At 41.5% G+C, this 24,339-nt stretch overlaps 1 protein-coding gene across 7 annotated transcripts in view; it reads left to right on the top strand.

Moving 5' to 3' along the window:
- ENOPH1 (enolase-phosphatase 1) overlaps positions 1 to 24,273 on the top strand; it is a 37,152-nt gene extending 12,879 nt beyond the window's left edge. For 3 of the 7 annotated variants that reach the window (XM_081812249.1, XM_006745337.3, XM_081812251.1), the window contains 5 exons: positions 11,224 to 11,325; positions 12,905 to 13,107; positions 15,461 to 15,593; positions 17,469 to 17,592; positions 23,168 to 24,273. In XM_081812249.1, coding sequence (XP_081668375.1) covers positions 11,224 to 11,325; positions 12,905 to 13,107; positions 15,461 to 15,593; positions 17,469 to 17,592; positions 23,168 to 23,307 — 702 coding nt within the window. In that variant the 3' untranslated portion in view covers positions 23,308 to 24,273. Of the gene's footprint in view, positions 1 to 11,223; positions 11,326 to 12,535; positions 12,585 to 12,904; positions 13,108 to 15,460; positions 15,594 to 17,468; positions 17,593 to 23,167 lie in introns of those variants that run through there. The other 4 variants (XM_081812253.1, XM_031041315.2, XM_031041313.2 and 1 more) reach the window with 3 other exon arrangements.
- The last annotated feature ends 66 nt before the right edge of the window (positions 24,274 to 24,339 follow it).

The raw sequence follows: 24,339 nt of genomic DNA, 5'->3' as shown, positions 1-24,339 counted from the left end.
AATATTTTTTGAGATACATTTTATGTTAATACACTTTTAGAAATGAATAATGTATTCTTGATTGTTTAACGATGGTTGTAATTTTATAGTTCTTTTATAGTTCAGTATATTTTAGGGGATAATAATTGAGAAATGTTGAAGTTGACATTTCTTTCTCATGAAAACTGCTATGTTAATTTTATGGTCTTTCTAGGAAGAGAGCTTGTGCTGTCTGATAGTATATCCCAATTCGGTTAAACATCCATTTGATAAGTATTGCGTCTAATGTTTTCAGCACTGAGAGGTATATTATGCTCATTCTGCCCTCAATAGGAAACTGCTAGAAGACAACCCTCAAGGGACAGCAAAACTTCCTTCTACCTGTGCTGTTTATTATTGACACCTGCAATTGAGTCATGTTCCCGGTCTTCATTCACTCTATGAACTTCTTAGGCTTTTTCACCTGCAAGGATGAGGTTATAGGATCTGTTGTGTTTATAAAGTGGTGATGAAGATTGAATGAAGTGAATGCAAAAGCCTCTGAAAATTATAAAGCTCTGTGGAAACACTGATTATAATGCAAGAAGTACCAGACTAATACAGAAAGTGCTTGTGAAGGGTCAGTAAGGAAAACGGGGAACTAACATTTAGTGAAACCCACCTGCTCCACATTTTTTCCCACCACGATACCTCCACCTCTGCTCCTTATGACCCTAGTCAAAAATATGGTAAGAATGAGACCCAGAACATGTCTAATCTCAAAGAATCTGTGGAAGCATTGAAATGGCAGGACTGTCTTGATAAGTTGCTATTGGTGATTTGCTTCACATTCCCCCAAACCTTCCCCGTTGCTTAATACTGTCTCCCAAAGGGAGATAGACCCATGGTGGTATGTGAGCAGAGTTTTGTTGATTCAACCAGAAACAAAGGGAAGAGCCTTTGGAGAATCATTATATTGGGTCTGAGTATATCAAGTGGATGGAAAGCACCGCCAGCCTATATTTCTGGTCTCTTATTCTAGAACCTTTTGTGTCATGGCACTTGCATGATCTTTCCTTCCCTTCTGTCACATCTGTTTGAATACCTATCATGTGCCGGTCTCTGCTAGGGATCCCAAATCCTTAAGACCCAGCCATCACCCTCCTGGAACCTGGTAAGGAGGACAGGTACATAAATAGGTTGTCTTTGCACCGTGGAACTCCTTTGTGGTTTCCTGTTGGCTAAGAGATAAAGTTTCAACTCCTGAACTTCAGTGAACAGGGTTTTCCAATTCCCTATCCCTGTATTCTGTTGCACTCTTAGAGCTGAACATGCCTGTCCAGGTCATGCTCTTTCATGCCTCTTTGTTCCTCCAGCCTGGAATGTAATACTTTTTTTCCCCTCCAAGTGCAGGTTGGTTCCATGTACTCATTACCGTAAAAAATATTGATTGGGCTAGGCTGTGGGCATATAGAGGTGAAACTTGCTTCTGCTCTCAGAGGACTTTAAGCAGGAATTTTTGAGTCCTCTCCCCTTTTTGCAGGGCCATGTGTTTGCCACTGCAGCACTTACTGCCTTTGGGGTTGTATTTTTTTCCTGCCTTCCAGCAATGCCGAGAGCTCCTTGTGGACAGAGCCTGAAGCCTTTAAAATATATATATATATATATATTTTTTTTTCAAAGACTTTATTTGCGAGAGAGAGCACGAGTGGGGAGCGGGAGAGGGAGAAGCAGGCTCCCGCCGAGCAGGGAGCCTAACATGGGACTTGATCCCAAGACCCTGGGATCATGACCTGAGCCGAAGGCAGATGCTTAACTGACTGAGCCACCCAGGTGCCCCTATTTATTTATTTATTTTTAAGGCTTTATTTATTTATTTGAGAGAGAGCATGTGCGTGCCTGTGCATGGGTGGGGGTGGGGCGGGCAGAGGGAGAAGGAGAGGGAGAAGCAGGCTCCCCACTGAGCGGGGAGCCTGACACGGGACTCGATCCCAGGACTCTGAGATCATGACCTGAGCCGAAGGCAGATGCTTAACCAACTGTACCACACAGGCACCCCTTTTTAAAATTTTAGTAGCAACTGTTTAATTTCCTTATAAGATGGAAAGCTTGGTAGGTTATTAGGGTAATGATTTACAAGTATATAGCTTAACTTTGTACATATGAATTGATTGGGACCCAATACAACCTAAAACATAGAAATTCAGAACCACATAAGGCACATAAGGGATTCAGCCAATGTTTGGTGATGGTGATATGATGCATTCCAGAATGGGCATGGGCAGGGCTGGGATTAAGTTTCTCCTAGCCTTAGCTATCATTGCTATTTCAAATTTCCTCAGGGTGCTGCTTTATCTTATTTGAAGTGCAACTTAGCTTAAGTGTTTCCAGAGTGACATTAGAATTTTCATTGAGCCAACATTTCTAAAACCTAGAGGTCCAAAGGAAGAAATCAGCTAAAAATGGACATTAAAAACTACGAAAGAGGGATACCTTGGCTGACTCGGTTGGAAGAGCATGCAACTCTTGATCTCGGGGTTGTGAGTTTGAGCCCCATGTTGGGGGTAGAGTTTACTTAAAAAAAAATCATGAAAGATAGAAATTTTATTCACAATTAAGTTAAAAAGCTAAATATATCATGCTATGGAAACTTGTATCTGTTATTTTGTGGATGGGGGAAGTGTTTTTTCCCCCCAGATTTTTCCTCAAAATAATTCATGCTTGTTATAAATTGCAAACATTACAGAAGAATATAATATAGAGAGTAAATGTCATCTTTTGCTCCTGCCACCCAGAGATGACCATTAAAAATTTGGTGAATATTCCTTCTGATTTTTTCCTATGCATGCAGTAATTGAGATTATTAAAAGAAATGTAGTCCAATCTACTCCCCAAAAGGCACCAATTATAATATGTAACCCTCACTTTTTAAATAAATGTAGGTAGGCCTCTGTCTTGCTCAGATAAGCTTGTTTTTTGTTGTTGTTTTTTTTGTTTTGTTTTTGCTCAGATAAACTTTTTAAGGACATACTGTATTTAGCTCTGAGAAGTCCTTCCTTGTCTGATGATTCTTAAAATTTTCCATTCTTACAGCTTACCCTCATGTTCCCCCTTCACTAAAGGAAAAAAAGGCATTCTTTTTATAGTAAAAGCATATTTTTATGTAATACTTTTGATTTTCGTGTTTATTAACTCTTTTAATTTTCAAAATTGGTTTTGGTGGAGGTAGGAGTCCGAAGAAGCCAACCCCCTGTGAGTCTGTTGTACCTGCTTCTCCATCACCGCTCTAAAGAATGTTTGGATAGTCAGTCGCCCTGTCCTCAGAGGCCCTCGTGGGGCCTCCCGGGCCCTCTTCCCAGGGGACTCCATTCCAGAAACACGGATTTCTTTCCAAAGACGGAAGTCTTTAATACCAAAAAGGGTTCTTTGTCCTCTGGGTGTGTACATGAGGGGTTCATTAACTTGATTTTGTTTTCAATGATTCCTTACGCGCCTTTTAACAAGTTCCTTTTCTTAAGTCTAAAAAGTGTGGAGCTGACACCCTTCCCTGAGTAAAGAGAGACTAAGACACGTAGTTTGGACACTAATGGTAATCACGGCAGTGGGTCCTGGGTGGGACTTTGGAGAAGAGCCACAGTCAGGCCAGTGTTTGGCAGTTCACCGGTATGCTCCAAGAGGCTGGCTGACTCCTGGACTGGGCCTTGTGTGGGTCTAAGTCATTGTAGGTTCATTTAAGCTCATTAGATCCCTGAAGCAGGATGATGAAGCTCTGGGATCTGGCTCTTCAAACTAAAAAAAAAAAATCTGATTGATAAACTGGTACCATAGTCTGTTAATTTGTACTTAACCTTTATGTGCTTATGTAAAATGGAATAATAGCACTTGTTTCATAAGGTTATTATGAGAATTGAAATGAGATCATTAAGACCATTCATTAATCAATTCGTTGCATAAATTTGGAGTGCTTGGTAGTTGAGGGAGAAGGTCCATGCTAAAGCTATGGATTTGAGGATCATCAGCAATAGATGGTATTTAAAATCTTGAGATTAGATGAAGTCACTAAAGATTGACTAGATAGAGATGTGCCTGGAATAGTAAGGGCTCAGTAAATGTTGGCAGTTACTCCCACTATTATTACAACTACTTGTATTATTACTACTATTTATTAGAAATGTTACAGAACTACAAGGTGAACCGAAATCTCTCGTTTTCTTAGTGCAAATGTATTTGAGAAACCAAAGCTTTATTAGAAATTTCTGTAGAGACTATCAGGATCCAGGGACTTAGGTCATCCCATTGAGTAGTGCTCCCCAAAGTCATCCATCTGCAGAGCTGGATAGGCTTAGACATTGGGATTTGATAGGCCTGGATTTGAGTCCTGCCTTTACTTTGTACCAGCAGTGAAACCTTTTAGAACCTCAGCTTCTTCATGTGTTTAGAGGGATTACCTTGCAGGGATGGCAGGTGGATTCAAAAAGGTAATTATCAGGGCGCCTGGGTGGCTTAGTCGGTTAAGCCTCTGACTCTTGATTTCAGCTCAGGTCATGATTTCAGGGTTATGAGGTTGAGCCCCGCATCGGGCTCCAAGCTGGGCATGGAGCCTGCCTAAGATTCTTTCCTCCCCGGGGGCGCCTGGGTGGCTCAGTCGTTGGGCGTCTGCCTTTGGCTCAGGTCATGATCCCAGGGTCCTGGGATCGAGCCCTCCATCGGGCTCCCTGCTCGGTGGGAGGCCTACTTCTCCCTCTCCCTCTCCCTCTGCCTGCTGCTTGTGTTCCCTCTCTCACTGTGTCTCTTTGTCAAATAAATAAATAAATAAAATCTTAAAGAATATATATATGTATATATATATATTCTTTTCCCCTCTCTCTGTCCCTCCTTCCCCGCTCTCTAAAAAAATTAAAAAAAAAAAATTGTCAATTCCTTCCCTTTCCCTTCCACTGCTAGGGGCTAGGACTTTAGGCCAATCAGGTTTCCTTCTCTGAAACTCCAGAGATACTGGTATTCTGTCCCTGTGCCTCTTTTTAAAACCTTATCACAGCGACTAGCCCCTTTACGTTTCCTTTCAAGGAAACGATAACCTTTCCTTGTGTGATATGATTCATTGCAATTAATTAGATTATTGTTTATCTTTCTTTAATTAGTTTAATCACCTTAATGGGATTTAGAAGACACTTTTTTCCTATCTGGCAATGCATTTAATTCATTTTGAATGTAGATGATGAAATCTAATGTATGTTCATTCCTAAAGGCTTCTGCTTTCAAAGGGGAATGGTTACGTCCCTGCTTACCCCATTGAAGATAGTGACACCAAAATTATAATCTCTGAGCCTCTGTGGCCCATGTAGCAGTGAGAGCACCGAACTTTTGGTAATTCCTAGTATGGTCTTCAGGAAGGATATTTAAGGAGCAATTTTAATTCCACAACTGCTGAAGCTGTCTAACAGATGGCAGGGATCACTTCCATGAAGTGGTACGTTCCCATCGTTGGAAGTGTTCAAGCAGGGACAAACTTCCAGTTATAAAATAAGTAAGTTCTGGGATGTAATGTACAGCATGGTGACTATAGTTAATGATATTTTTATTGAATATTTGAAAGTTGCTAAGAAAGTAGATCTTAAAAGTTCTCATTACAAGAAAAAATTTGTGTGGTGATGGATGTTAACTAGGCTTATTACGGTGATCATTCCACAATATTTTTTTTTTAAGATTTTATTTATTTGAGAGAGAGACAGATAGTGACAGAGATAGCGAGAGAGAGCACAAATAGGGAGGAGAGCGAGAAGCAGGCTCCTGCTAAGCAGGGAGCCCATGTTGGGCTTGATCCCAGGACCCTAAGATTATGACCTGAGCCAAAGGTAGATGTTTAACTGTCTGAGCCACCCAGGCACCCCTCATTCCACAATATTATATGCATCTATCAAATCACTATGTTGTACATCTGAAACTACTATATGTCAATTATATCTCAATTAAAAAAGAGATTATACACTGTCATTGCAGAAAATAGATAAGCAAAAAACCAAAAAACCTTTGTAAATGGCCATGTTCCCCTTAATTTTGTTTTGTGCATTAGATATTCCCCAGAATGGAATTATGCTGTATATTTGAAACCTGTTTTATTTCTTATTTAGATAATGTGATTTCTTTCTTTTTTTTTTTAAAGATTTTATTTACTTGACAGAGAGAGAGAGAGCACAAGTAGACAGAGTGGCAGGCAGAGGGAGAGGGAGAAGCAGGTTCCCCGCTGAGCAGGGAGCCCGATGTGGGGCTTGATCCCAGGACCCTAGGATCATGACCTGAGCCGAAGGCAGCTGCTTAACTGACTGAGCCACCCAGGCACCCCGAGAATGTGATTTGTTTCTAAGACCCATCAACCCACTTAATTTTCCTTTGCTTTTTATCTTCTGAGATGAATAGAAAAATAGTAGTCCACCAGTAATGCCTTTGTGTTGTTTAATTTTCTGGCTGAAAAAGATTTATTTTTATTTTAAAAAAATATTTTATTTTTAAAGATTTTATTTATTTGCCAGAGAGTGAGAGTGAGAGCATAAGCAGGGGGAGCAGCAGAGACAGAGAAGCAGACTCCCTGCTGAGCAGGGAGCCTGACGTGGGGCTCAATCCCAGGACCCCGGGATCATGACCTGAGCCGAAGGCAGATGCTTAACCGACTGAGCCACCCAGGCGCTCCTTATTTTTATTTTAAGTAGGCTCCATGCCCAGTGTGGGGCTTGAACTCACAACCCTGAGATTAAGAGTCGCGTGCTCTACTGACTGAGCCAGCCAGGCACCCCTGGCTGAAAAAGTTTTAAGTTCTCAAATACTTTAAATCATTTGTTGCACTGTGTGGTTCATTGGAAGGCTTTTAAAATAGTTCCTTTAAATAGCTATACTCTTAAGTATTACCCATTACCTTTTTATTATCCATTTTCCTCAAAGGAGACTTGAGTAAACATTATAGCGACTATTTAATTCTTATTGATTCTCTGACCTTTTTATTGAAACAACCACTTGACCATAAAGCAAATCCATATTTGGACTTCTAAACATTAATGAGGCAACTTGTTTAATTAGATGTTCAGAAATGTTGTGGCCCTGAAGGAGCCTTAATGGAGCTCTTTCAGAAAGCTACCGTTGAGCTGCATGGAGTAATAAATTGCTGTTTGCATAGTATCCCCTCCAGCAGTTATAGTGGAACTTAATCATAGTCCCCTGAGAGACAAATACTCTTATTTAGTTCTATGGCCTTTTGTTATGTGTACTACTAAACCACAACAGCCCCTTAGGTGCCTGGTGGACTAAACATATTTCACATGTTTATAGAACCCTGGGTTTATTGCAGCATTTTTTTCATACTGTAGTATTCTGAAATTACCCATAAATGGATTATGACTGAAGTTAAAACATTTGTCATCACACTTATTTCTGGAATTACTTTTAAAGCCTGAAAATGTTCAGTGGGCAGTGTTGGGCAATAAGCACTAGCTTTACCAACTCTTTTTTTTTAGAGCATTCTTATATGATATCATAACACATGTAATTCATATAATTACTGGCTTTTTAAAAAATAAGCAACTTGAAGGCATTTCATTTATTTTATAAAATAGGTTGCTCAAAAAGTATGTTGAAAGAATAGGATAAAATCTTCATAATTTAGTTATTTGCCCCATGTACCTTTATATGATGCAGTAACACTGCACTAAAATAGAAGTCTGCTAATATGTCTACCCCAGGTAGTCTTAATATTCCATGTGTTATATACTAAGTTCTGCCCTCGTGGCCTAGCTTGTGTGTTTACTCAGTGCACAGGGGAGTTTTATATCTAGAGGAAAGGGTCAAATTAGATGATCAGGAATTCTGAAGTAATCTCTAACTTTTAAAGCTTTTCCTAAAAGTTCAAAATTGTTTGAAACCTTGCACCCTTTATTTCTGTGAGTCCTCTGAGGAGAGAGGCTGTGGTTCATAACTCTGTTATCAGAAGAATCTGGCACTCAGTGTGTCCTCAGTAAAAGTTGAATATGAGTTCATTGTGCTTTGATATATCCTCTGGGAACTTCTCTGCTATTATTTGTCACTAAATTTGGGTCAAAGGTGATCCTTGCCCAGTTTAAATGTTTTCTGTGATGGAGAATGTAAGTGATAAGGTCTAGGTCCTATCTATCTACCTACCTATCTATCTATTTATCTATGTATCTCTAATTACTACAGTGACCTTGCTCGGTATTATCATTCCCATTTAGCAGATGAGAAAACTGAGGGTCAGAGAGGATAAGTTGAACATAGCAATAAAAGGCAGAGAGGTAAGACCCCAGCCTGGCATGCTGCCCAGAGTCATTTCTTCTCCCACAGAAGTTAAGCACTTGGGCTCCCGGGAATCACAGGCCCTTCATAAATTGTTCTTGGGACCAGTAAAGCTGGATTAGGAAATTGGGCTTTGTGAAGCACAAAGTAGTATAGCATTGCATCCGTTTTTATACCTTTTGAGTACTTCAGCTATTCAGTTATTGGGAGGCCCTGAATCTAACCAACAGTTTTCCCCCAGGAATGTTTCCAGTTTGAGAATTGGGGAATAATGGAGACAGGACATTAGAGGAGGATGACCAAGTGAGAAAGAAGCAGGTAGAGGATGAGGGATCAAAGTTGACTTGTTTTTTAATTGTGAAACATTTTAAATAAGGAAGAATAAGGATTAATATAATTACCATGCACCTCCCACAAAGCTTATTAGATTTTATACTATTTTGTTTCAGATCTTAAAGAAATAAAACATTACAGATAGAACTGAGACTCTTGAGTACTTCTCATTTTGTGTTAGAGTTTTATTTATATGTTAGAGTTTATATTCATGTTTATAATTTAAGTGCTCTGATTTTTAACTGCTATATATATGTATATATATATTTTTAAAGATTTTATTTATTTGGCAGAGATAGCGAGAGCAGGAACACAAGCAGGGGGAGTGGGAGAGGGTGAAGCAGGCTTCCTGCTGAGCAGGGAGGGAGCCCGATGCGATGCGGGGCTTCATCCCCGGACCCTGGGACCATGACCTGAGCCGAAGGCAGACGCTTAAAGACTGAGCCACCCAAGCGCCCCTAACTGCTATATATTGTTTTAGAGTATGAATGAATATACCCGAGCTTATTTTCTAGCTGATGAAGATTTAGGTTGCTTCCATTGATTTTGTTGTAAAATGTAGTATTTTAGTAGTATTGCAGTATTGCAATAAACATTTTTTTACTTTCCTCTTTGTGCACATCTATTAGAGTTTATCTATGGTACATGTCTAGGAGAGGATTGGATGTGTGTGCACAAAACCTTCAGGTTTACTCTATCTTCTCCAAGAGCATTCTTGAGTGGGGAGGCCAGCTTGCAGTCTACCACAGTGCATGAGAGGGGGAGAGAGAAGTAGATGAAAGGAAGGATAAAGAAGGGCACAATGGGAAAACCCAGTCTTTAAAGAAAAGCAGAAGTATAGCAGTATGGTAAAAGGAATCTTGCACAAACAGCAAGCTGTCAATCTCAGCTCTTCATTTTCCTTCTTTGAGATCAGGAATGAGTTTTTATTGAGCTCGAACAAGGCTGTTCTGTCAAGTACGCTGAACAGTTTGATTACACTGTATGCTTTTGAGTCTGCTGAATGATCCATTACTTACTGGAATGCCACATGAGAACAAGCAAAATTGAATGACTTCTTTATTTTTACTAGGGCAGGTGAAACTTGAATAACGTGTTATGAAGAGAGGTAAATGCTTCAGCCCTACTATTTATTTATTTATCTTTTTTTGTTGAAATATAGTTGACACACAGTATTATATTAGTTTCATGTGTGCCAGCATAGTTATTGGACATTTATATACATTAGGAAATGATCACCACAATAAACTTAATTACCATCCATAACTATACGAAGTTATTACAGTGTTCTTGACTGTATACCGTATGCTATACTTTATATCCCCGTGACTTATTTATCTTCTAACTGGAAATTATAAAGGGCGTTCAGTAAATATTTGAATAATTAAATGAGTGAATGAGTTTATAAATAAACAGACTTCTTGAGTTCAACTTGATTATAGAATTTTCCTTAAAATGGAAGACCTCCTCTGAGTTGTATACTTGGGGTCTACACTCCTAGCATATATTCATTTTCTGGCTTTTTTAGACAGGTAATTGCTGAGACTGTTGCAGAGTCGTCATTCTCTGGATTTGTACAGCATTCTGCTCCTACTCTGCTTGTCTCACCCATTGCACCGTGTTGCAAGTCTTGGTTTGCCTGCCATCCTCCTGTCTCCCCACTAAATTCTTAAGCTTATTGAGAAAAGGGACTCTGATATATTTTGTCTTTTCAATTCCCTTTTGCATGCCCCACTTGTAGACACTAAAAAAATTATTGAATGTGCCTCATTTGATTTGAAAAGATACATATGCTCAATTGTAAGTAAATACAAATTTTGACCTAAGAGAAATCACCTTGCCAATGTATGGATTATTGACAGGGTATTTATCTTTGAATTGTCTTGCCCATCACTCTCATATAGGGTGTTCTATAGGGAGTCTGATTACCAAGAAAGAATCACGGTGATCAAAAAAAATTTTTAAGCATTTGTCATGCATGGACACCACTCTTTCAGCAGATATTTGAGTTGTGTGCAAGTCCCAAGTACTGTGTGTGTATCAGGGATACAGCCGTGAGCAAGATAAACTTGATCCCTGCCCTCACGGACCTGTGGTCTAGCAATCTAGTTTAGGAGTCAGCGGACTCTCTGTAAAGAGCTGAACAGTAAATGTTTAGACTTTGCGGACCATATGATCTTGGTTACAAATACTCTACCACTGTGGCCCAGAAGTAGCCTCTGACGCTATAATCAAATGAGTGTGGCCATTTCCAGTAAAACTTCATTTACAGGGAGTACCTGGCTGGCTCAGTTGGTAGAGCGTGTGACTCTTGATCTCTGGGTTGTGAGTTCAAGCCCCACATTGGGTGTAGAGCTTACTTAAAAAACAAAAACAAAAAATCTTCATTTACAAAAACAGGAGATGTCAGTCTGGCTTTGGCCCGTGGGCCATAGTTGGCTGACTCTTGACCTAGTTCATTTGTTTCTTGGTCTTTGTTTCTATAGCCACAACAGAGATTTTCATATTTTCCATGTAGGTTTCAGTGGCTTACTTGCTACAGTTAGCAGAGGTGAGATTGTTGAAGAACTTGATCTCATGCAAATGACAAGCTAATTCTTGTTTGTTTGTTTGTTTTTTAACTTGTTTATCCAGGACATTTTATTTCCTTACATCAGAGAAAATGTTAAAGAGTATCTCCAGACACATTGGGAAGAAGAGGAGTGCCAGCAGGATGTCAATCTTTTGAGGAAACAGGTTGGGACATTGCTCTTCCATTGCTTCCACATTCCCAAGTGTCTGAGAATTGAGGATGCCCAGAGACAGATGTGCTCTGAACGTACTGCAAAATAAGCGCTCTGGATTCACGGTGCTTGGACTTTGCAGTGACTTGCTTAGGAATTCACAGAACATAATTAAATGGCCAGATCACGGCAGTTTATTGTCTCTATAGTTGCCTCTCACTGGAGTTGTTTCGATCGCATAAAAATGTCATGTATTTTTTTTATTATTTTTTTAAGATTTTATTTATTTATTTGACATTGAGACAGTGAGAGAGGGAACACACACGGGGAGTTGGGGAGGGAGAAGCAGACTCCCCACTGAGCAGGGAGCCCGATGCCCGCTCGATCCCAGAACACTGGGGTCATGACCTGAGCCGAAGGCAGACGCTTAACGACTGAGCCACACAGGTGCCCCGTCATGTATTTTTAAAACTAAGCTTTTTCTTGGTAGTGTGCAAGAGATTTTGGTGCCATCTTACCACATTTTTCATTAATGTCTCCCAGTGATTCTCTAGTCTCTTCTGCCCCCTGCACAGCGCTCCTGGGGCCTCACCTCCACACAGCCCCGTAGACCTCGCACCCCGCTCACAACTAGGCCCATCTTTGTCTCCTGTGCTATTCTACTCTGTTCTCTGCCCGGTTTACAGTCCGTTTTTCCTTCCGCATTCTGTGCTGTAGAACTCCTATTCGTTTTCTTCTTCACATTGCTTCAGTGGCAAAGATCTTTCACACTGTGCAGGGCGAACTCTGACAGTTATTTTCTAGTTTGTTTTCTACATCGGACGATGTGGAACGCTCTAGAAATGTTTTAATGGTTGGGAGTTGGGATCGGAAATAAAGCCTTTGGGCCATGGGGTATTTGGGTTTGTTAAATGTTCTAGATAACTCCGGGTTAGTCTGAAACACTCCCCTCCCTTAGCTTTCTGTTGTCTCAACTCTTGTTGAAATTATATATTCCCCCTCTATAGTATGTATATCATTGGTCTTTAGAAATTGGACATATGCTTCATCACAGAGTCATTGTTTTAAGTAGCTGTTAGGTTTTTGGGGCAAGATGAGGAAAACTGCAAGATACTGAAAAAGAACCAACCCCAGGCATTGCTTTGCTAGCTTGTTTTTGTTGAATTCCAGGCATAAACAGATTTTGTTGACATTTTCTTTGTTTCTTCCTCGGTTCATTATAGTGCCGAGAAAATGATCAGATTTAACTGAAGTCCTGGTTTGTTGATCCCTGTAAGTGAATCGACACACTGGTCCCACTATATCATTTTATCATTATATGCTGTCTCTCTCCTCATGTACACCGTGTCTCTCCATTTAAATTTCAGCTTTAGCAATATAGGAAAGGTGATGCGAATTTATTAATTATAATCCACTTTCCTTTAGGAATCATTCATATCAGCCCCAGAGTGTAAGATACTTGAATTTGTAACAGTGCTGGGTGCCAATGATAGTTGGAGAAAGTTGGTCCGCTGGGTTTTCGTGTCTCATTTTAAGTGATCTTTTTTAAAATTAAAATAAGAAACAGACTTCATGTTGTTTATGACTTAAAGGCTGAAGAGGATGCCCACCTGGATGGGGCTGTTCCCATCCCTGCCTCATCTGGGAATGGAGGAGATGACCTGCAGCAGATGATCCAGGCCGTGGTGGATAACGTGTGCTGGCAGATGTCTCTGGACCGGAAGACCACGGCGCTGAAACAGCTGCAGGGCCACATGTGGAGGGCGGCATTCTCAGCTGGGCGCATGAAAGCCGAGTATGTAGCTGCTCAAGGAGCTCAAACATTTCACCAGCCCCGAAACCCAGTACATTTTCCACTGGTCCTCTCTCTGTGTGATTAGTGTTAGTTGTGTGATTAGTCAAATAGATAAAATCAACATTCTTTTTATTTTATTTTATATTTTTAAAGAATTTATTTATCTATTTGAGAGCGTGAGAGAGAACGAGGGGTAGGCAGGGGGAGAGGGAGAAGCAGGCTCCCCGCTGAGCAGGGAGCCCGATGTGAGGCTCGATCCCAGGACTCCAGAATCATGACCTGAGCCGAAGGCAGACACTTAACCAACTGAGCCACTCAGGTGCCCCAATTCTTTTTATCTTAACGAGCAAGTGTTTGTTTTGTTTTTTCAAAGCCGGGATAAAGCATTCCACCCAGCTAAGTTCCCCAGAGCAGCATGCCTGGCTTTGTGGGATGGTTGAGGACTTTTATCCCAGTTTAAAACAGCTTCCCAGAAAATGGTGACTTCTTTGAGCTCAGTCATATTTGATCTTTAGCAGACAGTCCTGTTGGGCTGCTTCTCAGAGCTGTTAGGTTACCTGCTTTCTGCTCTGCTAGAGAAGGAAGAATGCTTTGAGATTAGTTACATATTTTGGGGTTACTCAGAGTGTCAGCAGTACCGCTCTGTCCTGTGCTGATACAACAACTTCCACAGACTATCTGAGTCTGGGCTGTGGTGTTCCTGAGAGCCTTCCTGCTGAAAGAAGACTCGTGAGTCTTGCATTGCTGAGGAATTTTTTTTTTTTTTTAAAGATTCTATTTTTAAGTAATCTACACCCAATGTGGGGCTCAAATTTACAACCCTGAGATCAAGCGTCGCATGCTCTACTGACTGAGCCAGCCAGGCGCCCTGCTAAGAAATTCTTAATAAGACCCTGCCACTAAGGATTTTGAGTCATTGCCTGACGTACACCCTAAGATCCAAGACTACTTCTAGTTGCTGTATTTCTTTTGTTCTTCTGTCGAATGAAATGCCATTCCTTTATTTATGTACTTTACAAGGGTCTTCCACTTTTTCATATTTTTTTTTAAGATTTTATTTATTTCTTAGAGAGAGCGCGCGTGCAGGGCAAAGGGGGAGGAGAAGCCGACTCCCCGCTGAGCGAGGAGCCTGACTGCTGGGCTCAATCCCAGGACCCTAAGATCATCACCTGAGCCGAAGTCAGATGCTTAACTGACTGAGCCACCCAGGCACCCCAGGGGGCTTCCACTTTTTAAAGGATGCATTAGAATATCAGGATAGGCCAGTCATCTGGGAATATCCGCTAGTTCACTATATAAAACACTAAAGAGTGGAGCTGAGAGAGGACGCTCGAACTAGTTATAGTTAGTCCTTCATTGTCTTGGACTGGTTTCCGTAATTATAAAACCAGGGACTTGAAATAAGTTACCTTAGACTTCTAAGCCCTGAATTGGAACGGTAACAATCTGCAGATTCAATGTGGAAAAATCCTGTTTCTATGATTGCAAATAACGCACAAAGTAACCCACAATTATGTGTGCTGGTTTCAAATTAGTTGATCTCTTTCCTTCAATTAGCGTAATCCATTAAGCTGTTTTATCCAGTAGGAGACTTCCCTGACATTTTCCAGTTAATCTTTTAAAGATGACTGGTTCCACATTCCAAGTTCCTTGTGCTTCTCTTTTCACCTATTTCTGCGATAATTCCACCACCGAATATGGAAGGCGGTGTAGAACTGGGAAGCAGGACTTCATGTCAGGAATCAGAAAAGCTAGACACTGTTTGCCGATTAGCTGATGTGAGATGGTACGAGTCTCTTAACTGTTTTATTAGGTAATTTTTTTCTATATTTTAAAACTTTAGGTTTTCTTAGTTCTTAAGAAATGGAGTTCCATTTTCTAGCTAGTCACGTATGAGTAGCTTTGAACCCTCAAATGTTTTTCTTGTAATTGTTTGGGAGCAAATCTTTTTAAAGGCATTTCCATGCTTTCTGAAGGCACACTGGACATCATGTAACCTCTTCTTGTTATAATTACATCGAAGATTACATAATTGTTACTTTTTTTGAGTTCCTTGGGAATTTAAAAAAGCACTTTATTTCATCCCTTATTTGTAATCACTTTTTACTGTCGGTAGTGTGGCTGCCTGTCCAAAACTGCTCTCTCCACCTACATTGCTGCTTCTAATCTACTGTGGTTCTGGAGTCCCAGTGACAAGCTTGTTAGGTCAGCAGGAGTTTGCAGTCTCTTGGAGGTGTTTCTCATGGTGACCCTTTGGGCTCAAATAAAAGAAACTTGTTACAGCTATTTTGACTGGTTTTCATCAGGCTAGATACCATATTCCTGCATTTGAACTTGATGGTCTTTCCTCTAGGTTCTTCGAAGATGTAGTTCCAGCAGTCCGGAAATGGAGAGAGGCTGGAATGAAGGTGTATATCTATTCTTCAGGGAGTGTAGAGGCCCAGAAGCTATTATTTGGGCATTCTACAGAGGGAGATATTCTTGAGGTAGGTTACCCGATTACTCTGTTTTTCTGATGCTGTGAAAGCATGAAAGAATGAATCTTAAAGGAATATCCTATAGTTATAAGCTAAGTCAACATTCAGAGCACCACATGTATATATGCTAAGCAGGTGGTAAAGAGAAGTGGATAAACTAGGGAATGCATTCGAGGGAAGGGTGAAATGTTTCTGTCGTACCAGTCTTGGCATCGGAGGTTCTTAAGCTGTTGTGAGTAACGATCACCAGGGGAGTTTGTTCAAAGTGTAGTTCCCTGGGCCGTGCTTCCTAGCACAGCTGCATTGGCAGGTCCGGGATGGGGGGGTCAGGAATATATATATGTATATATATACATATATATACATGCTCATGCTGTCATGCTCATGTCCACTCAGACAAAACTAATGGCCCACTTCTTTTGGTTGTTTCAAGTAGCTGGTGAGCAGCAGTACAATAGTGGCCCGTGCCCCATCCAAACACATGCACACGTACACTTCTTTAGCGAAACAGAGTGCAAGGTAGATTCATTTGTTTCTGGCACTTTGGAGAGAGAGCAGATTTTATTTTAGCAGAAACCTCATTCTTCTGTAAGAGAACTGGGTGTGTTATTAAATGGTGATATGTTAAGGCCACCTGTTACCTTTCTTGTAGAAGAGAAAATTCCTTCCGGCTCCTCTGTCCCACCATCCCTGCACCCTCTGGGACAGGGTGGGCACTGGGAAAAGGGAAGGCATTTAGGACTTTATTTATTTTTTTAAGATTTTATTTATTTATTTGACAGAGAGACGACACAAGCAGGGGGAGTGGGAGAGGGAGAAGCAGGCTTCCCGCCGAGCAGGGAGCCCAATGCGGGGCTCGATCCCAGGACCCTGGGACCATGACCTGAGCCGAAGGCAGACGCTTAACGACTGAGCCACCCAGGTGCCCCGCATTTAGGACTTTAAAAAGAAATGCTAACTCACCGAATACAGGCTGAACTTAGTGATATGCAGTAGGTCACTCAGCCAACTATCTTTTAAATAAATATTTATTGAGCCTCTACTGTGCACAGAGAACACTTTGGCTTTGGAGATGTTGTATTCTCATTTTAGTACTTCCCTGTGTTTTATCTTAGTTTAAATCAAATATTAAATCAGGAATAAAACCCTTTAATACGTGTATCTCCTCTGAATACAGATGTAAGCTACTCTTTTATTCTCTCTGATGGAACAGACAGTAAGGTGATAGTAGATAATACACAATAGTTACTTACTGAATTCAAGGATAAAAATGTACTTGCTTATATACCTTTAACTCTTGCCTAACACAATAGACCAAAAGCTCAAAGGTCAGCAGCAGAGAAAGTTAAGTAGCAGCTTAATAATGAGGCAGGTTAGAGAAATCTGTTCATTCTGGGATCAAAAGGACAATGTTTAGGACCTGTCATCAGGAGTGAAACCCAGTCCAATAAGTAATTTGAGTGCAAGTAGGGCTTTAAGGATAGAAAGTCGGGCATGTATATTTTTTTTTAACAGTTTTGATATTATTTCATTCAAGTACTTTTCCAAGTATCTATCAAATAGTTCTTCAAAGGAACATGGGCATGTATATTTTAAAAAATTTTGGATATAAAATTAATGCTAATCAAAGAAAACCAAGTAAATTGTAACATGATTTTATATACATTGAATTGGTAGTTTTCTTCCAAATGTTTATTTCTATAAAATCTACTTTATTTTCTGTAGCCTGCATAAAATTCTCTATTAAGTAGACTTTCAGGGATTATTTATTGAGGGGACGAAATCACTATGATTGTTAACGTATTTCAGAGCAAATGGAGGAGAGACAAAGGGTCGGGTTCCAAGTGTATTTATAACATTAGTCTTTTCTTTCCCTGTGTGCAGCTTGTTGATGGGCACTTTGATACCAAGATTGGACACAAAGTGGAGAGTGAGAGTTACCGAAAGATTGCAAGCAGCATTGGGTGCTCAACCAACAACATCTTGTTTCTAACAGACGTTACACTAGGTGAGTAATGTGACTCCTTACATTGTAAACTCCAGGGCAGGTGCTGAGCCTGGCCTTGTAAACACATGGCCTCTGTAAAGAAAATTTGTATGGTTTATAAATGAAATAGGTTTATAAAAAGAAGCCATGAACCAACTGATCCATGTTTCTCTCCATTTCCCCATCCTTGGGGGTTGTGTGTGGGCAAGTGGCACTGGAAAGACTAGGTCTTCTCACTGTAACTTTTATCCATGGTTCCCCACCCATCCTTCTGTACGTACGTACACACACACACACACACACACGAAATGGTAAATAACAAAGGACAGTTTAAGGGGTGTCATTGTGGGAAGGCGCATGCAGGCAAGGGTATGAGGGTAGGTACATGGTTAGTTAGGGACATAAAGTGTATGTTATACACATAATGGACCTGATCATGTGAATTTAACAGCAGTGACATGAGCTGAAAACAAAAAAAGAAACAAAAAGCTATAGGGAAGGAGAACTCACTTTTGCCTCTTTGTTGTTCCAGTTGATGAGCATTGCCCCACAATGAGTAGGAGCCTCCTCTCTACCTTCCCTCAGGTGATCTCAGGCCCCCTCATGCTCTGAACCTCTGACCTTGTTGCTCATGATTCACCTGTTTAAAGACAGGCATCTTTTTTTACCCACCATGGCCCTCTTTATTATATATGGTATGTTATTACTTTAAGGAGTGAATGCAGGCAACAGTATATACTGTAGTGTATTGGTAATTTAAGTGAGTTCAAGAGTACTTCTGACCAAATGTAAAACTCACACTCCAGCTCCTGTGTGAGAATGGAGACTCTCTAGAGAATTACAGCAGGAAGCTGTAGTGAATGAGAAAACAAGCAGCAGCAGGTGAAGCGGTAGTGGGTGCCGGCCGAAGGTTGGGCTCTGGTTCTCCTCTGGAAGCCTCTGCTGGGTAAGGCTTTCCCACACTCCCCCACCTGGCTCCAGCTTTGGATTGCGCGCTCATTGTCCTTAGAGTTTGTGTATCTCCCAGGGTGCCTACTTTTGGTGTGTTTATAATTGCACCTGTATTTGAGGGCAGTTCTTTATATTTGTGTTCCTTCTGCTCACCTTGGATTGTAAGTTTCACCTCCCATCTACCCCAGGGCAGGACTTTGTGTACCGTGCAGCCGCCCTGACATTCTGTCTGGGTCAGCAGGATGGGGAAGGGCATTTAGGGAAAGAGGCCAAGGGCTGGGTGCTCTCTTGCCTGGTTGGCTCCTTGTGACTCCTGGGCCCCTTGGAGTCTGTAGGCCGTCTCCCTCTCTCTGGTCTTTCCTATCTTGTCATGGAACTAGAGTCACCCCTAACCCCTGGGACTTTTAGAGATAGGGCCCACAGGCAAATCCAAGCTGCTGACAAAGATATCTTACCAGAGGTAGTGTGTATGAACTGTATTTTTTCTCTGCTGCTGACCTTTGAGCTTTTGGTCTATTGTGTCAGGCAAGAGTTAGGGGTATATAAGCAAGTACTGATTTGGTAAGTGGTTTAAAAAACAAAAATCTTAAGCAGCATAGATCATGTAATGCCTTCAAAAAGTTACCATGTTTTCTAGAGAAAGAAAGACTTAATTTTACCTGACATACAGTAGACATTCAGTAATTGTTAAATTTCAGGCTTTGGTGAATTTAGACTGAAAGCTTTGATCCAGGTACATGGTACCAGATCATAGCCATTTGTTATCTTGAGTTTTGAAAACTCAGCAGATTGCATGTCTTAGATGTCCTGGCTTGGGTCAGCTTCAGAGTCCAAGGGTTTCTACAAAACTGTTGTCTCGGTTTTCTGCATCCTGGAGAACTTTACATTTACTTTCGGACCACACTGAAGGAGAGGAACAGACAGACAGACGGCACAGACACACTGCTTCAGGGTTCCCTGTGTAACTAGGTAGCCAGGCCACATAAATGTACCATCAGTGAGCATCAGCCTTGACAAAGCCATTTCACCTGGCCTCTACCCTGGACTGTAAATATTTGCCTATCTTATTTCTCTGTAGAAACTTTAGCCAATTCAAAGCTATGATATACCCTCCCTTGTGAATGGCTTTTGGGGGCTTAGAGTAGTGGGGTGAGGAGGTTGCTTTACTGTCTCCATAGGTTCAGGGTGTGAAACACAGCAGTCCCTGTGTGGAAGGATAATTTGAAGACCTTTTACTTTGTTTTGTTCCTTATGGAAAGGAGATAGGCCTTGCTCTCCTGAGGTTAGCTGCTTTAATCTGTGAATTGCTTTTCTGTCATCATTCATATGAAAGGGGCTGTTGGAGAGGCAGATCCATGGTTTGCCCTCTGTTTAATTTCCTAGCACTTCGGATGGTAAGTTTCTGCAGGCTTAGAATTAGAGAACTGCTTTGTGGCTGGAGCTCCCCATGTAGTCAACCTGTCCCGAGTATTCTGGGATTGAATGTGTTGTGATCCCCAGATCTTCTCCCCATTCCTCACTTTTTGGCTACCATTAATAATTATAATCCCTGCTCTAGTAAAATCACCTACAGGTTCTTCATATTCTTGTCTTTAGCCACATTTTCTTTTCTAGTTGTTATCATAGTACATCTGTAATTTTATGTCTTTCTCCTTTAAGCCATTTCCTTGGGCTGCAGTCCCAGAAACTATTCTTAACTTTAGCGAATAGAGATAATCCCCAAATTGGCCTCAAAACAAAATTGGCTTTCTCCAAGGTCTCTGCACGGAGGTTTTGTTCTTGCCCCTCATCATTTGCCAATTCCACACCCATTTAGGCAGTGGGGCCAGAACTGGGCTCATGTGTAGCTGGGATGGGGCCAGGCAGCTGGCTGCTTGCCGTGTTCTTTTCTATTATTTCTGATCCTGTGTTTTTGGTACCACATGCCCAGACTCCATTGCCAAGGCAGAATGGAAGACTAAGTTGATATCCCAGATAACATCCAAGTATGAAAGAGAGACCCAAAAGACTTCTCCTCTTGGAGGAAAGGAGGGCGGTCCAGGGTTTTAAGTCAGTTTTATGCCAGCAAGGCAAATAGATGCTTAGGGACAACACTTGCCTGGTGGTGGTCTGGGTAAGAGGGTGAATGTGCAACAGCCACTAGCTAGTATCAGGTCCCACGTGCACCATGATGGCTAAACTCAGTTGGGATCGTGGGTTGCTAGTCAAGAGGAGAGCTGTGCTTGAGGCAGTCAGGCTGAGGACTAGGGATGAGTAGAATGACCCCTGCAGAGTTTACCTGGAGGAAGGGATTTCCATATGAAGAGGGGATGGTTTAGCACTTTGTTTGCTCTGGGAAGCTGACAGCCCTTTCACAGGAAGAGAAGCTAGACACTTGAGGTGGGTCGACGGAAGAGAGAGCTCTGCCCCACTTACTCTCTCTGGGAACTTCTCATCTCTTTCAGCACTACTGCCCTTTAACCCGTTCGGATGGTGTGACTGTTTTCCAAAGGTTAGGAAACCACTGAGGTTTCTTATTACACCAGATATAAACTGCATGGAACATGGTTCAGATTCTTTGCCAGTTTTGCTCCGTCTGTTCAAATATGCCCCACCTGACCCATGTCCTGTCTCCCACACCTTCGCTCCATTCTTCCGATATTTATACGTGTATTTTATGTCTGCCCAGAATGCCTCCTCTCTTGGCAGTTTTTTTTCCTCGAAACTTCTGATCAAAACTTACCTTCTGTGCTGAGAAGTCATGTGTTAAATTGCAGATCCTAATTCAGTAGTTCCATGTTCGGGAGTTGAGATTCTGCATTTCTTTTCTTTTCTTTTTTTTATTTTTTAAAAAGATTTTATTCATTTAGAGAGTGAGCGAGTCGGGGGAGGGGCAGAGGGAGAAAGAGAATCTCCAGCTGACTCCCCGCTGAGTGCGGAGCCTGATGCAGGGCTTGATCCTATGACCCTGAGATCATGACCCGAGCCTAAATCAAGAGTCGGATGCTTAACGGACTGAGCCACCCAGGCGCCCCAGAGATTCTGCATTTCTAATAAGCTTGCAGGTGCTTCCCCTGCTACAGGTCCACAGGTCACATTTGGAATAGTATTGCTCTAGAGCAGGGTTGGCAAGCTCGTTCTGCAGAGGGCCAGGTAGTGTATTTTAGGCTCTGCAGGCCCTACAGTCTCTGTCACAACTCTTAAACTCTGTCCTGGTAGTGGAAAAGCAGCCATAGACAATACACAGATGAATGGGCATGACTGTGTTCTCATAAAACTTTATTTACAAAAGCATGTGTCAGGTCATCATTTGCTCGCCCTTGTTCTAGAGCACAGACCAGAGAGTCGGGCTCACACTTTCCCAAACTTTAGCTCTACCGCTCACTAGCTCTCACTTTCCATGTCTCTAAAATGGGGATGGTAATACTAACTACCTCAGTAGTACCTTGTTGTGAAGATTTAGATGAGAATGGGAGCTCCACGAAGGCAGGAGCTTTGTTTTGTTCATATATGTCTGTTCCTAGAAGAGTACCTGGTACATCGTATGTGCTAAACTAATATAAGGCATTAGCTGTTACCTTTCACATGGACGCAGAGTGGAGAGAGGAATGTAGCCCAAGGCATAGTAGAGATATCCCCTGCTCTACCTGGCTTACCTAGTTTTACTGTACTAGTCCTGTTTTTCTTTTACCCACCATGCAGTCACTGATCTTTTTATTTATTTATTTATTTTTTTTAAAGATTTTATTTATTTATTTGAGAGAGAGAATGAGATAGAGAGAGAGCATGAGGGGGGGAGGGTCAGAGGGAGAAGCAGACTCCCCGCTGAGCAGGGAGCCCGATGTGGGACTCGATCCCGGGACTCCAGGATCATGACCTGAGCCAAAGGCAGTCGCTTAACCAACTGAGCCACCCAGGCGCCCCATGCAGTCACTGATCTTAAGGCGCTCACAGTCTAATGAGAAGAGAGACAACAGGTAATAACGTGTCCGTTCATAGAGTGGTGATAGAGCTAAACACAAAGTGCTAAAGGAGCACATGGGATGCTCTAATCCACATGGCAGTCATTCTGGAAGGTAAGATATTTGAGCTGAATTTTGAAGAGTAGAAATTTGCCAGGCAAAAAAGATGGGCAGGCTGGCTAGGGAGTAGGACATATTTGGGCTCCTGATGTGACAGCCAGAATTTTGGCCTGATTGGATCTTGGCCTTCCATTTGTCCCATCTCTCCCTGACTGATATTATTACTGACAGCCTGACTTTTGGGAAACACTCAGTTTTCTGTGGGACTGATGAGAGGGAATGGAGGAAAGTCATGGCCAGAACATGGCTCTTTGCTTCTGCATTCATAACTACTTAATAAAAGTGCAGACGTCTAGGATACATTCTTCACTATACACCAGGACAGGGACGTCTAGCCCATTCTAGTCTGCCAGGTACAGTCACGTATTTTTAAATATTTTTTATTATGGAAGTATTACAGTTACATAAAAGAAAGAGTAATGTGCTCAGACCCTCCCCCCCCCAGTATGCCCATCTTCTAGTTTCAACAATGATCAGATAGGAGCCCGACTTGTTTCTTCCTCCCCCACATGCCCCTGATTACTTTGAAGCAAATCTCAGACGTCACCTGTTGATGGTTCTGACATGTACTTTGATTCTCATAGAGGCCAGCGCTGCCGAGGAAGCGGATGTGCACGTCGCTGTGGTGGTGAGACCCGGCAACGCGGGGCTGACAGACGATGAGAAGACTTACTACAGCCTCATCACGTCCTTCAGCGAACTGTACCTGCCCTCCTCAGCGTAGAGCAGGAGGTGTAAGGAGCACCAGCCTGGCCTCACAGACTTCTCCCTGTAGTCTAGTTTTATTCTAATGGTGAAAGTAACTTACTTAAAAAGCCATATATACACACACATAGGTATGCAGGTGTATATATGTGTATGTTTAAATTGCCTTCCACGGGCACATAAGTGGAAAAAAAAAATCTCCGTTCAGTGAAAAGGAAACTTATTTAAGGATGCTTTCGATGTAGAAATTGTTTGAAACCACAACTCTAACCCTTACGGAGGGCAAAATGTAGCTGATAGAAGAATTACCACAGTGCAGATTACATGTGTTATGTTTATCAAGTCATGTTACCGACATGGAAAGGTAGGTTCGAGAAGTTATTCAGAAGCCTTGTTATTTTAAAAACTGGAAGTATTTCACAGACTTATTCCCAATAATAATTCATTCCCCTTTTAAATTATGAGTTAGAAGATTGTGACAGCTGAATTTCAAAATATTAGCCTCCCTTGTACAAAAGACAGAGCCATTTGTTTCTGCTCCAAAAGAGCAAAATTGGGAGAGGAAACTCATTTGAATCTTGATGAAGCAAGCATCTCTTACTGAAGAAACTTGAGCTAATCACTGTGGCACCCCCAGCAAGCGGTTGCCTTACCAATGAAAACGGTGCATTGATACAACAGCTAAAACTTACTGTCTAACAGAGTAGTCCTAATCCTGCCAGTTGGTATCATTATGGATTTTATAGTTGCCTTTCTAACTACTTTTTAGCAGTTTGAGAATATAGGTTGCTATTTACTAAAAACAAAAGGTTTACTGAAATCATTCCATAAGACCCTTCTAGAAGAGCCCCAATAATGTAATATTTTCCTCTGAAATGGATGTGAAGAGTGTAAATTTTATAACAGTGTTATTTATCCTGGTTCAATCCTAATGGGATGTCATGTCAGTTTCATGTTGTGATTAATAAAAACATTTTCTTCTCCACTCAGTTTTATGTAGGTTCCTGAGCCATACCACCTATTGCCATAAGCAAAAGACAAACTGAAGAGA

Source organism: Leptonychotes weddellii, chromosome 2 (genome assembly GCF_054177405.1).
Source record: "Leptonychotes weddellii isolate Sample4059 chromosome 2, ASM5417740v2, whole genome shotgun sequence".
Taxonomy (NCBI): domain Eukaryota; kingdom Metazoa; phylum Chordata; class Mammalia; order Carnivora; family Phocidae; genus Leptonychotes; species Leptonychotes weddellii.
This window is presented reverse-complemented; position numbering and strand designations above follow the sequence as displayed.